The sequence below is a fragment of the Callionymus lyra genome, chromosome 4, assembly GCF_982586985.1.
Source record: "Callionymus lyra chromosome 4, fCalLyr1.hap1.1, whole genome shotgun sequence".
Taxonomy (NCBI): Eukaryota; Metazoa; Chordata; class Actinopteri; order Syngnathiformes; family Callionymidae; genus Callionymus; species Callionymus lyra.
In genome coordinates, this window is record NC_141821.1 from 36858104 (window position 1) to 36881954 (window position 23851).

Sequence of the window (23851 nt, forward strand, 5' to 3'; positions counted from 1 at the left end):
TTGGTTTAAATAAATATGATGAAAGCACTTTTTGCAAATCATAAAAAAGGAGACATAAAACAAACAATACTAGTTATATGGTAAGTTTGTAATGGATAATAAAAAATAGATACTTGATTAAATTGGTTCTTAAATAAACATTTCTACATCATAGGTTTCATACTTTACTGTTCAGATGTCACTTCAGGGAGAACAAACGGTGGTCATGTTACTGAGAGCTCTGTTTATTTCAATCCATGTCCAGATGTGCTGTAATATTTTTCTTATGTTTTCAGTCACAGCTAATAAAACGTTAATAAAATGTGTTATTGGAACTTCAACACAAACATAGCAGTTTTAGGTTAGAATTTTAATAGAGATCCTACAAAAAATAATGTCCTCTGTCCTACGTGTTAAATAATCTTAGCAATTCACTTTTGCAACATATAAATTATTATAATATTTAAGGAAGTCCATCTCATCCAGGCCTCAGCCCGGACGCAGCTATGAGTCAGTCTACATCTCTGGACTTGATGGTGGGACATCCAGAACATCCGCTGGATCTCTTGTCCTTCCCGCTGTAGTCGAAGTGAGGCAGCACCAGCGTGCCGTCCTGCTCGGCTCTGCTCACGGCTCCGCTCAAGATGCGATGGTCCTCCATGGCCATGATGTTCTTCACGAGGCACGTGAGGGCCGCGTCGATGTTGGTGTTGTCCTGAGCACAAGAGAGTAAAAACCATCTCACTTTTGTATAATGACTGATGTTTTGTTGCACATTAAAAAATAACAAATAAATATTTACCAATGTAATAGTAATATTATAGTTTGGTGAGCCATAATGTTGTACAAGTATAGGGAAGTATCAGATTATTAAGTAGTTAAAATAAACATGTTGAAATTGAAAAAAAGAAAAGGGGGGGGGGTCACACAAGCTCGGGCCTGATCAACCCTAGCTGGGTCGCCTGGGTGAGAGTGTACGATACTTAATAGACCAGAAACACTCTGTGACCCCAGGTAACATCTGATGTCCAGGTTACATCAGTGGATGTATGTTACAAGAATATCAAACTCTATGTGAAATAAAACCTGTTATTCTTAAAATGTTTGAATATTTTAAATTCAATTATTCACCCCTAAAAACATAATTTAAATATAAAAAATATTTATTTTAATTATAAAATTAAAATCCAACTGGTAAGGGGCAAACTGTCAACAACAAATCCATATGTTGTGTTTCCAACGCTGGCAATAAAAGTTTCTGCTTCTGAATGAAGTAAACTGAGTTGTAGTACTAAATCTAGACTAGAGGGTAGTAAAAGCCAGAGAAGTAGCAACAGAAACAGTGAAAGCATAAACAGTATTAGTGACATTTGTCGAGCAGCAGTTGGGTTTTTCGTACTAGCAGAAGTACTGGTGATTCCAAAATGATAAAAAATATCAGGCATTAGACGCTTTGAAAAGAATAACAGACATATTCCATGATCTTACCTTGGCAGAGGTTTCAAACCAGCCAACAAATCCGTAGTCTCTGGAGAAGTTTTCCATTTTGGGCAGCTTGGGACACAGACCGTGTCTCCGCTGGTCACTCTTGTTGGCCAGCAGGACTGCAGGAACTGGCCTTCCATTGGCCAGAGCCACCTGACAAGACAGTTTAACGTTAGCTATTTGAACGTTAGCTAGCATCCACTCTGATCACTAAGTGTTAAACTTACACGGTTCAGTATCAGCTTTAGAATTTGTATGACATTATTTAAACATTTACTCCCTAAATAAGTAGATCGAATACATCTGAGTGAAATTGTTGGGTAGCTAACATTATGGATATAATGCTAGTAGCAACAAATGGGTAGTTTTAAGCAAGCTGGGTAGTACGACGTGTAATGAAAAGTACCGCTTTGTCCACACTGTATGTATATGGAATATTTTCTCCACTTTTGATGATCTGTATATACTTAATAAACTTTTTTTTTTATTTAACACATAAAAGCTAGATTTAAGTAAGTAAGTTTAATTTGTAAAGCGCCTTTCACAGACCAGGGTCACAAGGTGCTAACACGGTCACAACAACAAAAAAATACACAGTTAAATTTAAAAGCTTTAAAAGGCCATGAACAACACAGTGACAAACATAGCCCCGAGATATTTAACAATAATAATATGCACAAATAAATAGGTCTTGAGATGTCAGTTAAGCTACCTTTGAGCAACAAGTTAAGAACATAATACCATGCTAATGACACCTAAGGAAGCAGTTTTATTTATTATTTTTTAAATACATTTTTAATAAGCCTTGAACAGTGGCGATATTAAAGTAAAATGTTGAATCGGGCACCATTTTCTTTTTATCGTAAATGGCAAAAATGATTACAGAAGAGTTTCTGCAAACCAAAGCTGCCGTCTTTTTACAGTTTTACTATTTTACTGTCAAAGACCTTTCATGTTAATTTCATAATAACCGTAATTATTATATTATTAATAGAAAAAAAGAGAAAACGTTGAACATAAATGACTACCTTGGAGTCCAAATCTCCTTTCCACTTGAGAACCGCCTGAAAAGTTGAGTACCGGGTCATGTCGAAGACGACGAGCGCTCCCACAGCCTCCCTGTAGTACACGCGAGTCATGTTCCCGTATCGCTCTTGTCCTTTGAAGAAAACATACACAGAGTTTTATCTGAGAGTTGAACCATCAGCAACAACACGGAGACTGTAATCACTTTAACCAATCAGCAGTTTCAGGATAGACCCGGGTCACATGCTGTGTTTGTGACATCGATCTAATCAGAGGAGCTCAACATTATTTCTTGTGTAAAAAACGTATCTGTTTAATATAAAAGCTTCATAAGTGAGTACTACTTATCATGGCATGATTACACCATTTTATATCGAATTTAAAAGACTACAAATAAAAAATATTGAATTTAGAGCATATAACTGTTGAATATATAATATTTGATTCTATGTATAAAAAAAATGCATTCATTTAGAAAATATTATATTTAAAAACATATTCAATCAAAAAATTGTGTAACCAAAAATACCTTTTTAATAAACAAATTATTAAATTCAATTGGAACTAATTCTCCTTTTTAAAAAAGAATGCATAGAATTTTAAAAAACAACAACTTCATAACTACATAACTTAAAAAAACAATCAACAATTTAATAAAACAATTTAAATAATTAACATTTTAAAAGTTAGATTCAACCATTCAATGTATTCTGATGATACTGATATACTTCCATATAAAACAAGTTCACTTACAACTGATCTAATCACATATTAACTTATTATATGTTCTCTTTATTTAAAGCTGTTTCAGAAAATTAAAAAAAAACAAACAAACAGAGAGTGTGTGTGTGTGAGTAGTTGCTATCCTGGTTTCTAACTTCCTTCACATGATACTGATATAGTGGTGAATCAGCAATTACACACAGACTCACTAGGACACACAGGCACACACACACACACACACACACACACACACACACACACACACACACACACACACACACACACACACACACACACACACACACACACACACACACACACACACACACACACACACACACACACACACACACACACACACACACACACAGAGACTCACTAAGACACACGCATATAATTAAGCAGTACCAAGACAGAAGCTGACACAGAATATTTGTGCAACTTAACAAGAGTCACTGTGTGTCACAAGCTGCACAGACCAAGAGTTTCTATCAACACTGGAAAAAGGAAAAGGCAGAGCTGACTCAGTATCTGCTGCACTGAAATAATAACTTCAGTGGGAAAACAAACAAAGAGGTGACTTCCCTTGGCGCGGATCATTTGCACAAAAAAGTTATGATCTTTCTGTAAAGATGGTGGATGGTTGAGGTCAGGAGGCGGGAAGAAGTTTGTACGAGGAATGATAATTGTATTCTATCAAACATCTTCTCTGACACAGGGACATCTTGGAAGCCTGAAAGTCGTAGCTAACTGAAAATAAAAGTAGATGTTAGCTTTATGGACTTTAATTAGTTCTGTGAGGTTAAAGCGAAATCGAAAAGTTCTGTTATATTGTTTCTGGCTCCCCCGTGAGTCAGAAGAGTGTAACTGCAATTCCGTAACTCCAATATTCTTAGTGCTAACACATTGCATGTATATCTGCTCTTAAAACTGAGCGTGTTAGTATCGCATTTTACCTCAGGGGACAGTACTGGCCCCTCTCCTCTTCACCATCTACACTTCAGACTTCTGCTAGAACTCAGAGCTGAGTCTCGTGGTGATAGTTGCAGAGAGGAGATCACTGGACAAACTACTCTCCATCATGGATGATGACAGTCATCCTCTGAACACTGTCATCAGTGAGCAGAGAAGCAGATGCAGCACGAATGCTGGGATATAAGATTGTATAATTCTGAGTTTGTGGGAAGAAGTGAAGTGAAATCTATCTATCCATCTATTAACCAGCTGAAAATATAAATTATTAAATTATTTTTATGAATAATTGCTGTATTGCTGTGTCTAATTGGAAAAAAACAATTTCCCAAAGGAGACCTCCTGAGGGATCAATAAAGTTCTACCTAACCTAACCTAAAACCAATCCTAATCAGGTGGCTCCGATTGATGTGCCTATACTGAATCCAGAACTAAAAGGTAAAGAGCATCTGTTATAGTATGAGGTTTGGAGAGAGAAACATTTCACTAATGACTTAAGTTCATGTAACAACATAAGTGGATCTCCAGATAATAAAGGAATGTTGCATTAATATTCCATAATTATCTGTTTACTTTCGGAATCATCCGACTGTCATGTTTTGTTTGACCAAAAGTGAAGTTTAAATTAATCAGTACAAAGTAGTTACTTATAATTGCTCAGACACAGGCCAAAACCACTCTCCAACATATTTGATAATATTCCAGCAGAAGCGGGAAGGGTCATGTGGGCAGTTGAATCAAAACCAAAATATGATTACAGTGCAGAGAAATGTTGTCACTCTGACTCTGACTCTGCTGTCTCTTTAAGGATTTACTAATTCATATTTGTCCATCCAAGTTCCATCTTTAATTGTGTCAACATTAAATATAAAACTGTATTAATTCCACCCATGAGACAAGGTCTTTTGAGCAGGTTGCACAAAAAAACAACTGTATAATGAGATGGCTATACTTAGTCCTGTGATGCCTGAAGAGCAGCTACAGTTTACCTTCATCACGACGAGGAAAATGTCTGAGTTAGTCAACGTGTTACAGAAACCAAATGAAGTTGTCCACATCCTCCAGCCAACGTGTTGTTTATTTTAGCAGCCGGAGGTATGTATTATGCAATCTGTCAATCACATGACTCAAGGTTTTGTTTTGATGGTATCTCGGAATGCAGTTGACATAAAGAGGAAATGTATGATAGGTTGTAGTCATGCACTGTCATGCTGCAGCCAAGTGTTGCTTTTTGGTAGAGAACTACTTCCTCTTATCGTGGACTCTACTATTTTCCGTGGGGTGTTATTGGGGGTGGGGGTGGAGGGGAGAATTACTTTTTATATATAATAGGTTTTCTTAAATGACTTTTAGAGCAGCTAGATGACATTACCTCTGACACTAAATCTCAGATGTTCTGGGCTTGTTGATAGTTTTGTAATTATTGTTGGTAGAAAAAAAATGTTTAAGTAACAATAAATACAATTGAATAAATAAATTGAATCATTATTTTTGAAAAGAAAAAAGGTTTTAATTTGATCTAACTTTAAACAGTCGTGGCCCAGAGTGTCTGTGAGTGTCAGATGAGGACCAAACTGTGTTACATCAGTGGATCAGAGTCAGTGTTTTCATACAACGTCCTGAGAGAATTTGTAAAGTTACCATAAAGATAAAACTAGAAACCCACACATTTAGAGCCTTTGTCTGGAACTGCAAACAAGTGGACATGCTGTTTTTGGCAATGGCGCGTCACTTTATGCCACTGACAAACGAGAGCACCAGAAACAACATTTTTTCTTAATTTAATGGGAGCGAAGCAGCAACCTTATGAAGTTGTACTGGAATATTACGTTAATTTTGTTGTACAAAAAAGTGTGAAATGTGAGAATGAGTATAGTTTTATTGAGTTATGAAGAAATGTCAAGATGTTTTTAAATATGTTTATATATATATATATATATATATATATATATATATATATATATATATATATATATATATATATATATATATATATATATATATAAATAAATACCCAATACTTTAGTGGTACCTCTGTACTGGAATCCATTTTAAATTCCTGTTTGCTCTCATACTAAGATTGTTACAATAATACACTGTGAGAGAAGAGGTGTTGTAGGAGACAGGATTTCTGACACCAGAGCAAACAGTAAAGTTTAAACAAGAGAATTGAAAAGTTTTAATTTCCTTTGTTGAATATGTAAATATATATACCATGAAGTTGTTTTTTTATTTTTTATTTTAAGAACAGAGATATTGATACTTGAATATATAATAAAGACCGACTTTATAACAATTATTGAGGATTTAATTATATAATTGTGTAGAGAAATAGTAATTCAAACAGTTAATAGTAAAATAGGCTAAACTGTTAGATTTGACAAAATATGTGTATTATGTCAATCATTTAAAAAAAAAGAGGTCTATACATTAATGCTTATAAATCATTCATTCATTGTCTACAGCTTTATCCTGGGGTTGGGGTTGTGGGGAGAGGCAGGGGACACCCTGGACAGGACGTCAGTCTGTCTCAGGACACACAAAGATAGACAATCATTCACACACGCACTCATACCTACGGACAATTTCCCAAAGTTCTCAATCAACCTCTGTATGTTTTTGGACTGTGGGAGGAAACCGGAGTGCCTGGAGTAAACCCACACTACACAGGGAGAACAAACTCCACACAGAAAGGTTTTCTCTGCCTGGAATCGAACCAGCAACCTTCTAGCTGTGAGGCCACCGTGAGCCCAAAAGAGAAGTTCCCATACAGGGAGTCAAACCTTTTAGTTAGTTAGTTTTGTTAGTTTAACTCCTAACTTAACTAAAACACTTTTTTGTACTTCGTATCATGTTATAAGGAGACAAAGCGGATTCTAAAGATTCCAGGTTAGTGAACAAGTCATTAAATATTGACTGGAGAGGGATATAGAAGGTCATTGTTCAACTCTCATGTTCTTCATGCTTTAGATATAGAAAAGGTTCAGACATTAGCTGGGTTCAGGTTTTCTGCCTGTATACATGTAATGACTGAGGGACCTTAGAAAAGTTCATTGAGGGGCCCATACAGCCGGCGGGGCAGACTTTTGACAAAGATGGGATGCTGGGTTTTATTTGAACTTTTGTTGGAGAACTTCAGACATGTACTCCCTTGATAAGAATCATGATGTCATCATAGAAAAGTAAGGGGGTCCTCTTTCTAGATTGATCAAGGGTGTCGGTCGTGGGTGAGTGACGTCACGCTACGGGTGTTGTTGACTCGCTGCTAACAGTTTGTCTATGCAAATGACGTGTCAACGGGTTTTAATCGCGTCAAGGCGAGGAGGCCCCGCGCACGCGCACGCGCATCCACTCACCGGCGATGTCCCACAGCTGCAGCCGCACCACCGTCGTCTGGTCCCAGTCCAGCACCTTAAGCGCGAAGTCCACCCCGATGGTGGCCCGGTAGTGCTGCGAGAAGACCTGGTGGATGTAGCGCTTGATGATGGAGGTCTTGCCCACCCCCAGGTCCCCGATCACCAGCACCTTCAGCAGGCGCTCCTGCTGCATGACGAGGGTGGTGTCTCCACTTAACAGTCCCGCCTGTGGAGCCACAAAGACCTCAAAACACGAGCAAACTTTGAATAAAGAAGGAAAAACTTCTCTCAACAGGGTGGAAACGTAAATATTTGGACACGCACTTATAGACTCATAGACACATACCTGCGCACGAGTCCTTCTGGAAGTTCACGTCTCATAGTTCATTGAAAAGAACGATCTTGGACATAAAAAAGCAGAAGTTGAACTTTTTTAGAGCAGAGTCGCAGCAGCTTCTGTCGACCCACAGAAGAGGACGATGAGTGTCGCTGCGCGAGCCCGTGGATCGCCTGAGAGGGGACACGCCCACCCACCAGTTCCGCGACTTCATTTCCCAGAAGTCTAGTCGGCGAGCAGCTTCCTGTATCGCTTTATTGAGTAAAAGCTCATCTAAAATTTATTATTATTTAAAATAAGTTTTTGTTGTTGTTGTATTTATGCTTATGGTTGTGTGCTTGTATGTATTTGGCCGCATGTCATTATTTCTTAAAATGAAACAAAAATAACAAGTCTTTAGTAAGATTTTCATAAATAAATCCGGAATGATACACGCGCAGTGGTTCGTCCATTTAAATATACAACAAATAAAAGTTAAATTTTGTAACCTCCCATCATTCTGTAGATGAAGAGCCAGCGCGCCGCTACACGGTCATTTACGGTACTGGTACTGATGCGGGATGAGTCAGGCGCTACTGATGCTTCCATCGCATCGGCAGCGGAAACACACAGCGAAAGGAAACACACCTGCTGTGGTTGTGGGGGTCTGAGAGCGAACACCAGCACCTTATCAGGTCCAGCAAGACGGTTCTGAAGACCCGTGAAGCTCGAGCTCTTCTCAGCACCTGCTGGGACTGAAGCTGCTCTCCGGCCCTGTGCTAACGAAGGACCCGGTCCAGGGCCTCTGCGAGGACCAGATAGGATGACCAGGCGGTGACATGGACTCAACACCAGCTCGGTTCTGATCCGAACACAAACCACGACCGACAGGCTCGACTGAGCGGAGCATCAACCAAAGTAGGTTCATGACGTCACTTTCACTTTCCTTTTTTTATTTCAAACACAAACATGTTTTTACACAACTTTCTGTGGGCGAACAGATCTTTGTTTAACATCCGTTCGTTCAGTATTGTTGGCCTCATGTTTCGGGGAGGGTAGGGGGTCATGAGTCCCGTCACATCTGCGCTACTACATCCGGTGTGAGGGTCCGCGCGCTCGCGCTCCACAGCTGCAACACGACTCCGCTGTGGCGCGGTGGCTGATGGGAAAGAGGGTCCCGACTTTACTGGAAGTGGACTTGATAAGAACAAACTTAGTTGTAGGATTAAATATTAGAGTTGTGAAGGTACTCTTGAACTATATTAGAGGATCAGAACTCTATCAGTTATGGATTATTCTTCCCTGGCTGCAGCCTATAACAAGAATACAAACTGTTGACTTGAACCTTTACACCACAAATACAACAAAAAGTCACCTCAAGTTGTAATAACAACGACATAGTAAGTAAGTAAGTAAGTAATTATTTGTAAAGCACCTTTCTCCAAAGCACATGAACAATGAAAAACAATACACAGTTAAAACACATTCTTTAAAAGGTCAAGACAACATAGAGACAAACACAGCAGTCCCAAGAAAGTTGCACAAATAAAAAGGTCTTAAGATGCTTCTTGAAGGAGTATTTTGTTACTTAGTTCTGCACTAACCAGTGCACCAACCAGTGCACCCCTTTACAAACTCCTCATTTATTAACAACTACATTTATTGAGCCCTTTGTTGTTCCAAATATGATTCTTTTTGAAGCTGCTGTCCTGATGAGATGTTGTGTTTTTATTGTTTTGCTTTTCTCATTTAAATATGGACGCAAAGTAATGAAAATGCTTGTCTGAATATGTGGAGGCAGAAAAGTCTGTGTCACTAGAGAAAGATGAAAGAATTCCACTTAGATCACTTGGTGTCAAACTGAAGGCCTGGGGGCCAAATCCGACCTGCCAAACTCCTTTTTGATCCGCCTGATGGATTGCGCAAAAGCAAGTAACAACTCATTGCCATGGTGCGGTGTAATACTACAGAGGTTTGCAAAGTAATATTACAGAGGCTCGCTAAGTAATACTCTGTACCTTGCGCTGTTATACTACAGAGCCTTGAATAGTAACTCTAAGGAGCCTCGCAGAGTAATACTAAAGAGCCTCACACATTTATACTAAAGAATCTTGTGTAGTAATACTAAGGAGTCCCGCAGAGTAATACTAAAGAGCCTCACACATTTATACTAAAGAACCGTGTGTAGTAATACTAAGGAGCCTCACAGAGTAATACTAAAGAGCCTCACACATTTATACTAAAGAACCTTGTGTAGTAATACTAAGGAGCCTCGCAGAATAATACTAAAGAGCTTTACATATTTATACTAAAGAACCTTGTGTAGTAACACTAAGGAGCCTCGCAGAGTAATACTAAAGAGCTTCACACATTTATACTAAAGAACCTTGTGTAGTAATACTAAGGAGCCTCGCAGAGTAATACTAAAGAGCTTCACACATTTATACTGAAGAACCTTGTGTAGTAATACTAAGGAGCCTCGCAGAGTAATACGAAAGAGCTTCACATATTTATACTAAAGAACCTTGTGTAGTAACACTAAGGAGTCTCGCAGAGTAATACTAAAGAGCTTCACACATTTATACTAAAGAACCTTGTGTAGTAATACTAAGGAGCCTCGCAGAATAATACTAAAGAGCTTTACATATTTATACTAAAGAACCTTGTGTAGTAACACTAAGGAGCCTCGCAGAGTAATACTAAAGAGCTTCACACATTTATACTAAAGAACTTTGTGTAGTAATACTAAGGAGCCTCGCAGAGTAATACTAAGGAGCCCTCATGTAGTAATACTAAGGAGACTTATGTAGTAATACTAAGGGGTCTCACACAGTAATACTAAGGAGTCTCGCACAGTTATACTAAGGAGCCCTCATGTAGTAATACTAAGGAGCCTTATGTAGTAATACTAAGGGGTCTCACACAGTAATACTAAGAAGTCTCGCATAGTAATACTAATGAGTGTCACATAGTAATACTAAGGAGCCTCACATAGTAATACTAAAGAGCCTTGTGTAGTTATACTAAGGAGTCACGCATAGTAATACTAAATAACCTTGTATAGTAATACTAAGGGGTCTTGCATAGTAATACTAAGGAGTCTCACATACTAATACTAAGGAGCCTCACACAGTAATGCTAAAGAGCCTTGTGTAGTTATACTAAGGAGTCATGCATAGTAATACTAAATAACCTTGTATAGTAATACTAAGGGGTCTTGCATAGTAATACTAAGGAGTCTCACATACTAATACTAAGGAGCCTCACACAGTAATGCTAAAGAGCCTTGCATAGTAATACTAAGGAACCTCCAACAGTAATACTAAGAAGCCTCATGCAGTAATACGAAGGAGCCTTGCATAGTAATACTAAAGAACCTCCAACAGTAACACTAAGGAGCTTCCAGCAGTAATACTACCCTGGTCTGGAAAAGCACTCTATAAATATAAATTACTTACTTACTTACTTAAGGAGCCTTATTTAGTAATACTAAGTAGCCTTGTTGAATTTAACTAAGTAGCCTCTTGTGGAGTTATACTCAGGAGCCTCACACAGTAATACTAAGGAGTCTCCCACAGTAATACTAAGGAGTCTCCCACAGTAATACCAAGTAGCCTTGCGCAGTAATACTAACGAGTGTCATATAGTAATACTAAGGCCTCGCGCAGTAATACTATAGGAGTCTCCCACAGTAATACTATAGGTGTCTTCTATATATATACAATAACTGTTCTTTCGACCTTTGGATTCCATTAATTAATCCAAAGTAAATGGAAGATAATCTGGTTCCATCAGGTTCAACTATAACCCAGTGGTCAAGGGTCACACATTAATATCCATCTTGAGCCAATAATCCAAATATAATCTGCCTATTAAAACTTCAGCTGCTCTGCAGTAACTTGAAAAGCTTGTGATTCCAACACAATACAGCTCAGTCAGCTGGATCAGAAGTGCTTAAAGCATTCATTTGTATTTATACAGAACCACCGGCGCTTCTAAAGCACGAATTATTTTAATGCATGCAACAAAATGAGAATTAACTTTTTAACAGGTAAAAATAAGAATAGATCAAAAATAAATAATGAAACTCAATGCGATATGAAACGTTCTAACAGAGGCGCCATGTTTATTTCCTCCCAGCTTGTGAGCCGCACTGACACTCAGGCGCGCCGCCGACAGACGAGTCATGGAGGCGATCTGGCTCTACCAGTTCCGGCTCATCGTCATCGGGGACTCCACGGTTGGCAAGTCCTGTCTGATCCGGCGCTTCACGGAGGGTCGCTTCGCACAGGTGTCGGACCCCACGGTCGGCGTGGATTTCTTCTCGCGACTGGTCGAGATCGAGCCCGGGAAGAGGATCAAGCTGCAGATCTGGGACACCGCGGGTCAGGAGCGCTTCCGGTGAGAAAAGGTTTTTTATTCAGTGAAAACATTAGAAAAACAGATGGAAATGTATTTTTAATGCACTATACAAGAAGTACAGTAATTTAAGAGATCGAAAATGAGATTGTATATACAATCTTAATGTATATTTTTTATTCATTTAAAGTTTCATTTCATTCTTACTGTCAACTTTAAGTTATTCTCTTATCAGAATTTTTTTTCTATTTTGGTGTTGACACTTTTCTTACGAGGATGTTCAGTGCAACTGTGTTCATACTACCAAAGTTAGCAAAATAGAAAACGGAAAACGACGGATATTTAAATCCCAGCAAAAAGTTAAATTATTCATTTTTATTATTTTGTTAAATTTAGGCAGGCACTTGGAAACTGGAATACTGTATTTTTTGCCATTTAAACCACACGTAGACATTTGGGTTCCCTCTGTTTAAAAAAAAAAAAAAAAATCTGATTTCATATACTGGATTAACATTTTTAGTTTGGAGGGTTTGTGTTCTCAGTAAGAAGTTATTTTATCTAGTGAGCTGTCCAGGGTGTCCCCCCGCCATTCGCCCTGAGCAGTAGTACTACAATATCGATACAAAAGTCAAAACAAAAGTGAAGAAAATAAACTAACTTGTCCATCTTAATAACTGCACATTTCTGTCCAAAGAAAAAAAAAGAATGTGGCTTAGTTGTGCCTCCTGATTGGTCCAGAAGTGCAGCATGACTCACCAATCCCTTTAGATTTCAATCCATTGGGTTTAAGCGGCATCACTAATGTAATCTTCAAAGTCATCCAGAGGACAGTACCTCACATATGGAAATACAAAATGCTATTATAAGTAAATATAAAACTATAATACACAAAAATATAATGCCGAAAATGTTTTACTTGTAGCCATTAGATCAGCTGGTCGTGTTCGGTCTCTTATCTCACTCTCTTGCAGTCTGGTGTACAAAGGTCACTCAATTGTGGCTATAGAATCCTAAATCAGCCTGAGTGTATCGTAAATCAATGTGTTTACAATAATAGTTACTTAAAAATTAAACATGACTGGCATCTTAAAATAAAATACACTAATATCCAGATTGTAAACTTTGGGTAGAAATGTAAGCAGTGAACAAGTAGGAGGACATTTAGAGAAGCTAATAAAGAAGCAGCCTGAAGCTCTCAGAACTTGAAAAACCAGCCGAGCGTCTTTATTTGCTCACGGACAGGAGGACGAGCAGTTTCCCTGTTGAAACACTGAAAATGGAACAGGTTTGACTCTGGAGTCACTGAGTTAACTTGACTTGTTTAGGTAAATCAATGTGTGATTTCAGTATTTGTTTAAGAGGGTGTGTGAAAACCTGGTCACTGCTTGGTTACCATCTATAAATGAGTGGTAGAGTCACCGTTTTGATATAATGGAGACATTTAAAGTAGATGTGACTCAGTTTTATCCTCGCTAAAAACTGACCAGAAGCTGTTTCCTTCAACCGAGAAAAATCTCTGAACTTCACTTTGAGATCATAGAACTAAATCATATTTTTAATATGTATTCATTTTTTTTACTTTGCACCTCTCAAAACAATTTTAATTCATTTTCATATGTTTACGTTTAACAAAGTGAAATTAATTGACGGTCCCTGATAGACGTGTCGCTGGAGCGTTAGCGGCTCTTGGCAGTTCTATCTATCTGTAGCGGACAATGACTCGGTGGTTGCTGGAGCGAATGTCTGTTGAATATCCAATATCAAACTAACTTCACTGCGGTACTGTTTAATGATCAGAAACACTTGAATGCAACACTTTTCACTGCACCTTGTTGCCGTTGGAAACCAAACAGCCAATCAGAACCAAGCTTTCTCCGATCTCTGTGATTGGTTGACTCATTGGCACAAATCAAGCGCTGTGTAGAAGCAGCAAAAGCGTGCGCAAAGTGATATTTATTGAACGTAAAATAGATATTTGTTTGCTCAAACCACTTTATTTTTTGCTGGTGTAAAAAAAATGCAAATGTCACTTACGTGTCCGCAAAACATATTCTCAGGTGCACAAAATGTCTTACTGCGTGCTCAACAAATTGACTCAAATAAAACGCCATACTCTAGTAGAAGAACTCTGCTGATGGTTCCTGACCATGGTTCAGGACCAGAGGAGAGAAATCCTTCCAGACTGTTGCTCCTAAGCTTTGGAACGATCTTCCTCTCCCTCTGTGTTTGATGGATCTACTGACTCCTTTGAGAAACAACATTTTAATTTGTGCAGACTTTTCTCTGACTTTCTGGGACTCTTGTGTTTGTCTTATGTGTCTTGATCTTTTAAAGTATATATTTTAACTGTGAATTGTTTTTGATTGTTAAAGTTGAAGTTAAAGATAGTTTAGGTCTAGAAAGTCACTTTCCTTACATGTCCACACATCGCTTAGTGTAGTTTAACCCTGCTAGACATTGTGACTCCTCCTACTTCCTCTTCTTCAGACCTGTTTCACTCTTTAACCACAGTTATACCGTAAAATGCAACTTGACATTTATCAGAGTAGTTTGTGTTTGTGTGTCACGTCACATACACTATGATCTGTAGCTGGTTTGTCACGCCTCAAAAAGGAATTAGTTTATTTTAAAGCATTGAAATGCTGCTCCTTGAGAAAAGTACACAAAGTTACATAAAATTCTATCTCTCTCTCGCTCTCATATATATATACTGTATATATATATATATGTCATTGGAATACGTATAAATACATTTTAAATAATCAGACATATGTATGATTCATATTAATTGAACTTATTGAGGTCATTATTTATACATTGAAGTTAACAATATAAGTTACTTCCCCACAACTTAGACTTTTGTTTTTGATGTTAAGTGTTGGTTGTTGTTGGTTAATAATTAGCTTTGTATAGCAGTGAAGCCTCATGGAGAGAAGAAGAGCATGTTTGCTTGAACACAATACTGTGTTGTGTTTAAATTTTGGTTGTTTACATTTTACAGCTTCTTTGTTTGCTTTTCTTTAGAATCAGAGATGTGCTCAAAATGACATCAACTGCTCTGTGTCTCGTTTCTGGTCTTATTCGTAAGCAAAGGTAGAACATCCTGCCTTATTATTATTATTATTATTATTATTGCTACAGTAGCTTATTCCAATACAAGTTTGAAACTTAGTTAAAGCTTCGTAACTTAACTTGAATATTAAGTAAGTTAAAGCATTTCTTAAAGTCACAAGTCCTCAAATGTGTTAGCCTTTAGCAGCTTCAGAGTCATTTTTCTCAGTTTTGTATCTTATAAAAGTACCTGGGAAACGCTGGGTACTTCAGCTCGTATGTATATATACTTTGAAAAAAGAAAAGGAAGTTAATAAAAGAAATGATTCAATTATCGATCTTAAAACAATGGTAAGCAGAAGCACACTCTGGTTCCAGCCTACATTCAAATCTGGACTATGTTTTTTAATCGTTTGTCTCTGACGCAAAGGTCCTGACGATTAAGGACTTGAAGGGAAAACTTAGCTTCTCATCAAATGACCTCTCACTTCAGGAATATCTGTCATGTGAGATCTTCTCATTCTCACCAGCCACCCTTCTCTTTGCAGATCCATCACCAGGGCCTACTACCGCAACTCTGTGGGCGGGCTGCTGCTGTTTGACATCACCAATCGTAGGTCTTTCCAAAATGTCCATGAGTGGTTGGAGGAGGCTCGCAGTCACGTCCAGCCACACAGCATCGTCTTCCTTCTGGTGGGCCACAAGTGTGACCTTGAGCCCCAACGCCAGGTCGGTGACCATCAGAGTTTTCTACCGTATTTGTTGAGTTGCTATGATGATGCAACCAATTCAAAAATCCTCAAATTTAAAAATAGCCCTTTGTATAAATTTAGATCAACACAGTTTTATATCAGTCAGATTCCTCAGGCTCAGGGAGGGCCTTAGCAGGACGGCAAGAATTCAGGAAGAAATTGATGTCCCTCAGAGCGTAGCACTTTCAATGCAACACCATGCTGCCCTAAACAAGTCTTTCTAGAATGTTAGACGCCAAAACATGTTTCTATGTCCTGTTGTTCAGATCGAAGCAGCGTCACTGTTGTAACCATTTTTAAATACAACTTATCCATTTCAGGTCACACGCCAAGAAGCAGAGAAGCTGGCAGCGGCGTACGGGATGCGTTACGTGGAAACATCGGCCCGGGACGCCATCAACGTGGAACACGCCTTCACCGAGCTGACGAGGGAGATCTTCGCTCTGGTGCGGTCCGGAGACATCACCATCCAAGAGGGTTGGGAGGGTGTCAAGAGCGGGTTTGTTCCAAACGTGGTCCATTCCTCTGAGGAGGTGACCAAAAGTGACCGCCGCTGCCTCTGCTGATCTGGGAACAGCCGTGGGACTGATGAGTGACAGGTCCAGAAGTGGCTGACGGACTGAGGAGTCAGCGCCGCTTCTGTTCTTACTTCGGACTGAAGAGGGAATTCTGACGAAAAGACACAGGGGCTCCCAGAGGTCGATGACGGACACCATGAACAGATTCCTGAGGCTCGAATCTGCTTTTATTTGCCTTCTTAAATTAAAGGGTTCAGAAACTTCATATAATGTAATTCCTTATGTACCATTTTTGGCCTCGACACCAAAAACCCTTTCATCAGAGTACGGCCTTAGAAAGAGACCCCCGTGGGTTCCTCGCAAAACAAGATGAAAGTCTCGTTCTCTCCCTTTCCTATATGCAATTCCATTCCAACAAGATTTATTTTAGGCTCTCAGTTTGTTTTAGAGGTTGAACCTTCAAGACTTGTGGACGTTTTTGTTTCATCTATCGGTATCTACCGACGCCTTCCTGGAGACTCAAGAGAAGACTTTGGATGATCCTGGGACTTTGGATGGACTTCCAGAGATCCAGTGACACCTGCTTTTGCTAAATAACTCATCCATTGAAAAAACAAACAAACACTGCCCATGCTGGTCCACGGAACGGATCCAGCTGAGCTCGGGAGCGAGACAGACTACTAACAAATCCTTTTTTCGGTCTTCAAACTTGGAATTGAACCGAGAGGAACGTTGCACCTTAAAGTCCACCTCAACAATGGAGCCATATTGCGGGACATTTCTATGAAAACTTTTGACATCCGGTATGGTCGACAGAGAGGGACCTGATCGGTTTCTACTTACAAATGCCACTTTAACCACAATGCACGTATACAGACTCCCCACTATAACCAAGCTAAGGTCCAATCAGCATGCTTACATACGACCGAGAGAGACAAGAACCTGAACACAGATCTTATGATTGTAGCAGCAACACAACACACTTTCATGGTTGAATAAACTTAAGGATGTCTCCACGCTCACCCCTTATCTGATGGAGATCCTCCTAAAACAATTAGTCTGACCCTGGAACCATCTTGTCGGGTAAACACGTAAATACCATTTGTCGTTTTAACTCCTGGAAGAAGTTGTTTGAACGAGTGGAGACTCTTACTCAAGTGAACTTAGTGAACGCTTTGAATGCAATGAAATGTTATCCGACAGCTACTGTTCAACTCAAAGTCTTGACTGAATCAGATGCCTTTACTTATCCATTCTGTCTTAAAATATAGAAGTATATCAGTGTCATCAGAATATTTTTAACACTTCAAATGATGAAAATTTGAATTTCCTTTTTTATGAATAAGTTTGGAGTTACATTATTTGTTAATTTTAATAATTAAAATGAATTTGAATCTTTTTCTAAATTCAATATTCATAATTTCAAATGTAATATACAAAGATTGGTATGATTGTCCAAACTTTTTTATATTTAATATTCTCATGATACTGATAAGACTTCCATATTAAAACTGCCATAATCACAAATATATAGTTTATTAAATCTGAAGGTTCCAAAGCAAGAACACTGGACTGTGTAGCAGTAGTTTGTGGTAATGTTTCACATCTTATAAAAGTGGCTTCTTCAGTTCTACATCCAACCAACACGTCAGAGAGATGATGGCCTTTCTAGAACGAAACCAGGTTGAAAATAAATGTTCAGGGTTGTGCTAATGAATTTCCTGGTCTGGAAGGATTTGGAATAGTCAAGTCGGAGCTTGATAAGATGAGGTAGTTCCAGAATTCCACCTGAACAAGCCCAAAGACTTTGTGCCCATTTAAGTGTATGGCAGCAAAAATACCACAGCGTGGGTTGAAACTAGAAACCTGTGACACTATCCCATGGGCCTAGAAGAGTCTATGTGATGATTTAAGTGCTTTCAAATTGGCCTTAACACCATTATGGACGCTGCGAGGTTAGGATTTCAACTCCACACGATGTCCCGATAAAACATCACGTACGACATTCTGCTGGTGGAATGTACAGGCACATGTGTCATGCTAACAAAGAATCCATGTTGTGTCATGGGTAACACAAGAGAAGACAAATGTTCTTTGAAAATAAACAGCCGGACCAAAACGTGTGAGTTTGTGTTATGACGTAACAATGTCTCTACTTTACAACAAATCTCTGATCCACACAGAGTTGAATGAAATTATGGAAGTGAAACAAAGAGGATCCAAATCAAGGAACATTTGATATTTTGGATCATCTATACCGTCGAGATCATTCAGAACGAAGATGTTGCTCAACTCAAGTTGGTGTGTTTGTGATATACGTTTAAGACTGTGGTGGTTTATCGGAAGAGTTCAGGATGTTTGATGAGTTTACAAATCTAACATTACTTCGTGCTCATGTCAGTGGTGACTAGTCTAGTGACACTGCACGTGTTAACAGGAATAACTGCAGTAAAGATACAAACCGACGTTAAAGACGTTTTCCAAAATCAGCATATGTTGTTAACATAAGTGTCTTTTTTGTCTTTTTGGGCAAGTTTCGTGTGTTTGTATGTAATGTGGAGGTGGGTATGTTGGATATATATATATATATATATATATATATATATATTATGGATTTCAGTTTAGTGGGGTGAATGATGCTGTAATGGGGAGGATTTCAGTTTTGTGGTGTGAGTGATCCTGTATTGGGCTGTTATGAGTGTTTTTTCTGTATTGACATATATTTAAGGTCATTAATATAAATAATGTGCGTTTCTCTTTTGATGTGGGATGTGTGCCTTACAAGTTTGGGAAGGTGCGTGTCAGGGTGGTTAGTGTTGGCGGAACTGAATACTCAACAGTTAGAAACTCACTTTCATATGTTCAGTGTAGTGTGGAGGATGCACGGTCTGGACGATATCTTCCTCAGTTTCTTCGCATTTATATGCAACATTTTATTTGATCAATCGGACATTATTGACGTCGGCTAGAACCAGGACCGACCTGATGACCATAAAACTATTCTTGGTCGGACAAATAACAGACAGAAGCAAATCCAGTCTTTATCTTGTTTCCAAAGGTTGTCTTTTACTTCATTCTTAGTCAGATGAACAGCGAGGGACAAATAAATACAGGAGCAGAAGTGAGGCCACGAGACTGGATGGTGGTTCAAGTGTTAAGAACGTAAAGTAAAAAAAAGACGTTACCTGATGAAAAGAACACAAAAAAAGCTGACTTGATGTTTTTGTTGGTTTTACTTGAAAGAAATACTTCAAAGTAACAAAAATCAACAGAGCATGTGGTGATTCCATCTAGACTAGGCCGAGCAGAAATACTCTCACAATTCTAATCCTCCCACTTGGATCATCTCTGGGGGAGAGTTGAACACGTCAACTTCTGCTCAGAACATGTGGAGGGTTGATTATGTCATTGAAGGGTCTTTATTAGGACTTTCCCGCCGATTTAATCGCGTTTTCTCTGCTCCTTCTTTTCACGTCCCAGTTGTAGACCCGTGCCATGTCTGAGAGCCTGGGTCAAGGTTCCTTCTTGTAAGACTTGACAGTCAGTGTCACACCCTCACCTCGTCTTAAAACAGTCCAATCATCGTCACACCATTTTGCCTCTAGAGGGCGCCAAATCTTAAACAGCGTAAATAAGACCAATAAGACGAAACACAATATATGGTTGAGTTGAATAAAGACAAAACTAATGAATTTAAAAGATTGTAACAATGATTCTACACTTTCTTTGCAACAGATTGAAAGAAAATAAGTGGTGCATTCAATATAGTGGGAGGGTCTATGGTGCCATCAATAATGTGGGACAAATAAATTCCCCAGAAACAAACATTTACTCAATATACAAATCAGGAACAGAAACTGTTGAATGGACACAATAGAGTTCATAAGGTAATATGTTTTATAAGTTGGTGTTCGTCGGGCAGATAAGTGGGGAGCAAATGCCTTTGAAGAAAGAAAGCTTGAAAACAATAAAATGTATTAATCATCTTATTTCTACATTTTAAACCAAGTATTTGTAATTTTCCATTTCAGTTCAGTAAATGCAATAAAGGTCACGAGAGAGGATTGAAAGAAGAGGGTTTGAATCACCAGCCTCATCAAAATAGAATATTAAAGTCTGGATGCAAATATATCAAAAAGACCATTCAGATAGGAATAATATTGGATTTTAAAAGTATCTGCTATTAAACATGTTTAAATTTACATCTGTTGCACGACCCCTAACTAAAATAATGTCATAAATATTAGAAAGAGATCAAAAATAACACATGGGTTGTGCTGAAACAGATGTGCCAGATTGAAAAGGTTATAGATGGATGTTTTAATTAAAAAACTAGATATTTGGGTCATTGTTTGCTTAAATCCTACAAGACACTTGATATAAAAGTGATAAATAGATACTTCATTGATCCCCGGAGGAGAAATTATAATTATTTTTAATGTCCCAGAGATCAACATAGACCTGTGGCTGCGACTTGCTTTTTTGAGCCAAACCTGATCGTGCTGCACATTCAGCTGGAAGGATACTGACTTCAGTGGTGGTAAACTGGTCTCTCAAGAAGTCCAGGTCCTCCTCAAGAGTCTCCAAGTTACGTGATGCAGTGGACAGATTCTTCTCCAGCAGAGCCTGGGCCTCATCGATGTGGTACTCTAGCATAACGTTGGCCTAGAGGGACAAAAATTAATGTTTGGAAGTTTTCCATAAAATTGCGTTTCTGTCCGCAAACTCACCCCCAACCATAGACAGACTTTATCAGTGGGTAGGACTGAAGCCTTGCAGAAAACATTATCAGCCAGCATGAAGTGTGTTTTTAATGCGTCCGTGTTCTCCTGGAAGGAATGACAAAGAAATAGTTTTCTTCCATTACATTTTCAAACAAACCTCGAGTTCTATCATCTGAACTCTGTACAAACCTTTTTCTTCTGCATGTGTCGTAGGATTTCTAGCGTCTGTGTGATTTGAGGGATCTGAGTTTTCAACCTGTAAATCGTTACAGCAAAGTTACAGTTCCATCAAACATTTTATGACGTAATTAATTAAGACATTTCTGCCTAGTACTCCAAAAATCGGAAAATAATCACAATTAAATTCACATTAGACTAGAGTAGAAAATTTTTATGATGGTGAACTTTAAGATCCAAACAATTTAGGAATAAAAAAAAATAAACAAGACAAGATGTTTGACTCAATTAGTTATAATTTCACCTTTTCTGTTAATACTTTCTCTTTTTTTCTTGCCATCTTGTGTTTACATTTGCACAAATACACATTTTGAATGTTACAGAATAAATTAAAAAAAACACAGACAAAAATAAACATATTCTTCGTCGTAAGTTGATTTATATTTATTTTGTTTTTGTTTTTTATGTTAATAAGGATAAAATGTTATGGAATTTCATTGACTAATGTGTAACAACACAAAAACACCAAATATAGTTTCAAATAAAATATGCCAAAAGAAATGAGTAAAAACTATAGACAATAACTATACATTTGAAATTCAAAAAAGAAATTTGTTTCTATTTCAGTTTTTATGGAAAATGTTACGGAAAGAAAATACAATATGTTTAGACATTTCTTGTCTCTTCTTACTAAGGTAGGCTAATATATTTAGGTGAGACTATAAAATTGTTGCAATTTAAATAAAAATAAATGATTAAAGTTTTTATAATTTAACCTAAGGAATTAGTAAAATACCTCACCACTTTTCAACCAAAAACAGATACAGCAAATGACAATGTATGGACAGTGGTCTGGAGAGAGCAAGTTAAATTCAAACGTTTACCTAAGTTTCTTCTGCGACAAATTGAGCTCCATATATTTGTATTTCTGACATTGCTCGTCCAATTTCCTCAGCACCACATCGGCCGTCTCGTTCCCCGGCTGCTTCATGAAGGAGTCCACGTCCTCCTGAGAGACAGAAGAGAAACAACTTCATGTTGTGGGAAAGAACATCTGTGTAAAATTCAAATCCTTGCTTAATCCTTAAAACATTACTGCGTGAATTTATGTAAATAGAAGAAGCAAAACAATGATTAATAAATTAAACACTATGACAGTTGCCTTTTATAATGTTAATTAAATATTAAGTAGGATGTATAAAACATCAAGAGTTTGCAGCGAAAATCATAAAACTGATCAGAAGTTAAACACGATGTAATTATCAATGGATTTGAGAAATATTATTATATTTTTACTACAACGGAGATGCCATTATATTCAGATGAATGAGATGTATGAACACAACTCAATGTTTACAGATACCGGGACAATACACGTCTTAAGCAAAATAAGTTTTAATTTCAGTGATAAAACGAAATGCAGAGACAGGTCCATAGATGGAAGTGGTTGCTGCAGTTAGCTTAGCATCCCGCTAACTCCAGCCTCATGACTCGGGGCTTGACAGATTCTACTCAGTGGTTCAACATCTACACTAAAAAGGTGGAACGCTCATTATATTGGGATTACTGTACCACAAAAACCGCTTCGGGAATGCCGAGGTGTTTCTTCTTGGCCGCCGGGGCAGCATTGCTGTTGTCTGTGGTCGCCGCCATCATGGGGAGAGGCTGATGCTACTTCTTCTTCGCCTGCGGATCACACGCAGTCGCCTTAATGGAGAGTTTGAATGCGACTGCCTCTAGTGGTCGCAGACTGACACTACTACGGACTGTTTTTGCTGCAGTGAGGTCACTAATGTTTCCATGGTGAAATTTGTAACCCCCTTTATCACTACATAGACATTTGACTATCTAGTAGCCAAACGTCTCAGTGGATTATTATTTTTGTATGTCTTGAATTTAATTGGCAACAATAGATTCCCTCTGGTTTTCATTTACTATTTTAGAAGTTTGATACAACCACACTTTACGGCTGTGTATAAAAAACATAAAAACTACAAGTTAAAAAGGTTGTCAAACTCAAAGTACATAGCAGTTTAAGGCCAATTATTCATATAGAAATGTAATTCCTACACATCGGAAGTTGCTTTAAATCTTCTCAGGGTCTTGATTCAGGAGTGACATATGGTTGGAATCCTCACATGTAGACACCAGCATGAGGAGGATCTGTGTGTCTGACAACATCATGTTTCTGCCTACTTAGAGAGGAAATGTTGTCACTGGACATGTTAATCAAATTGCTTCAACACTTGACTGTCAAAGAAAAAATGATTCATTCTATATCAGAACCAGAGATGAATGAGCGGAGGTGCTTGAGCAAGGCAGCACCTCCTCCCTCAGAGAGAACTGGAGCGTCTGTGTGAATATGAATCAGAGTTCGTCTCCCCAGAGGCGGAGGAATACTCACTGCAGAAAT

At 38.3% G+C, this 23851-nt stretch overlaps 3 protein-coding genes across 3 annotated transcripts; 1 reads left to right on the plus strand and 2 right to left on the minus strand.

The window, feature by feature from the left end:
• Nucleotides 1–209: 209 nt before the first annotated feature.
• Nucleotides 210–8044, minus strand: LOC148082834 (ras-related protein Rab-38). The gene is made up of 5 exons (XM_087790098.1): nt 7888–8044; nt 7542–7767; nt 2493–2623; nt 1468–1617; nt 210–694 (listed from the first exon to the last, which is right to left on the minus strand). The coding sequence occupies exons 2-5, from the start codon at nt 7732–7734 to the stop codon at nt 491–493; spliced, it is 678 nt and encodes a 225-aa protein (XP_087646224.1). The 5' UTR covers nt 7735–7767; nt 7888–8044; the 3' UTR covers nt 210–490.
• Nucleotides 8045–8470: 426 nt separating this feature from the next.
• Nucleotides 8471–18642, plus strand: rab39bb (RAB39B, member RAS oncogene family b). The gene is made up of 4 exons (XM_087790099.1): nt 8471–8775; nt 11998–12258; nt 15816–15996; nt 16340–18642. The coding sequence occupies exons 2-4, from the start codon at nt 12044–12046 to the stop codon at nt 16583–16585; spliced, it is 642 nt and encodes a 213-aa protein (XP_087646225.1). The 5' UTR covers nt 8471–8775; nt 11998–12043; the 3' UTR covers nt 16586–18642.
• Nucleotides 18643–19751: 1109 nt separating this feature from the next.
• On the minus strand, nt 19752–23144 carry vbp1 (von Hippel-Lindau binding protein 1). The gene is made up of 6 exons (XM_087788290.1): nt 23011–23144; nt 22323–22447; nt 21451–21517; nt 21268–21366; nt 21064–21202; nt 19752–20036 (listed from the first exon to the last, which is right to left on the minus strand). Exons 1-6 carry the CDS (start codon nt 23092–23094, stop codon nt 19960–19962), a joined length of 591 nt encoding a protein of 196 aa, XP_087644416.1. The 5' UTR covers nt 23095–23144; the 3' UTR covers nt 19752–19959.
• Between the last annotated feature and the right edge of the window lie 707 nt (nt 23145–23851).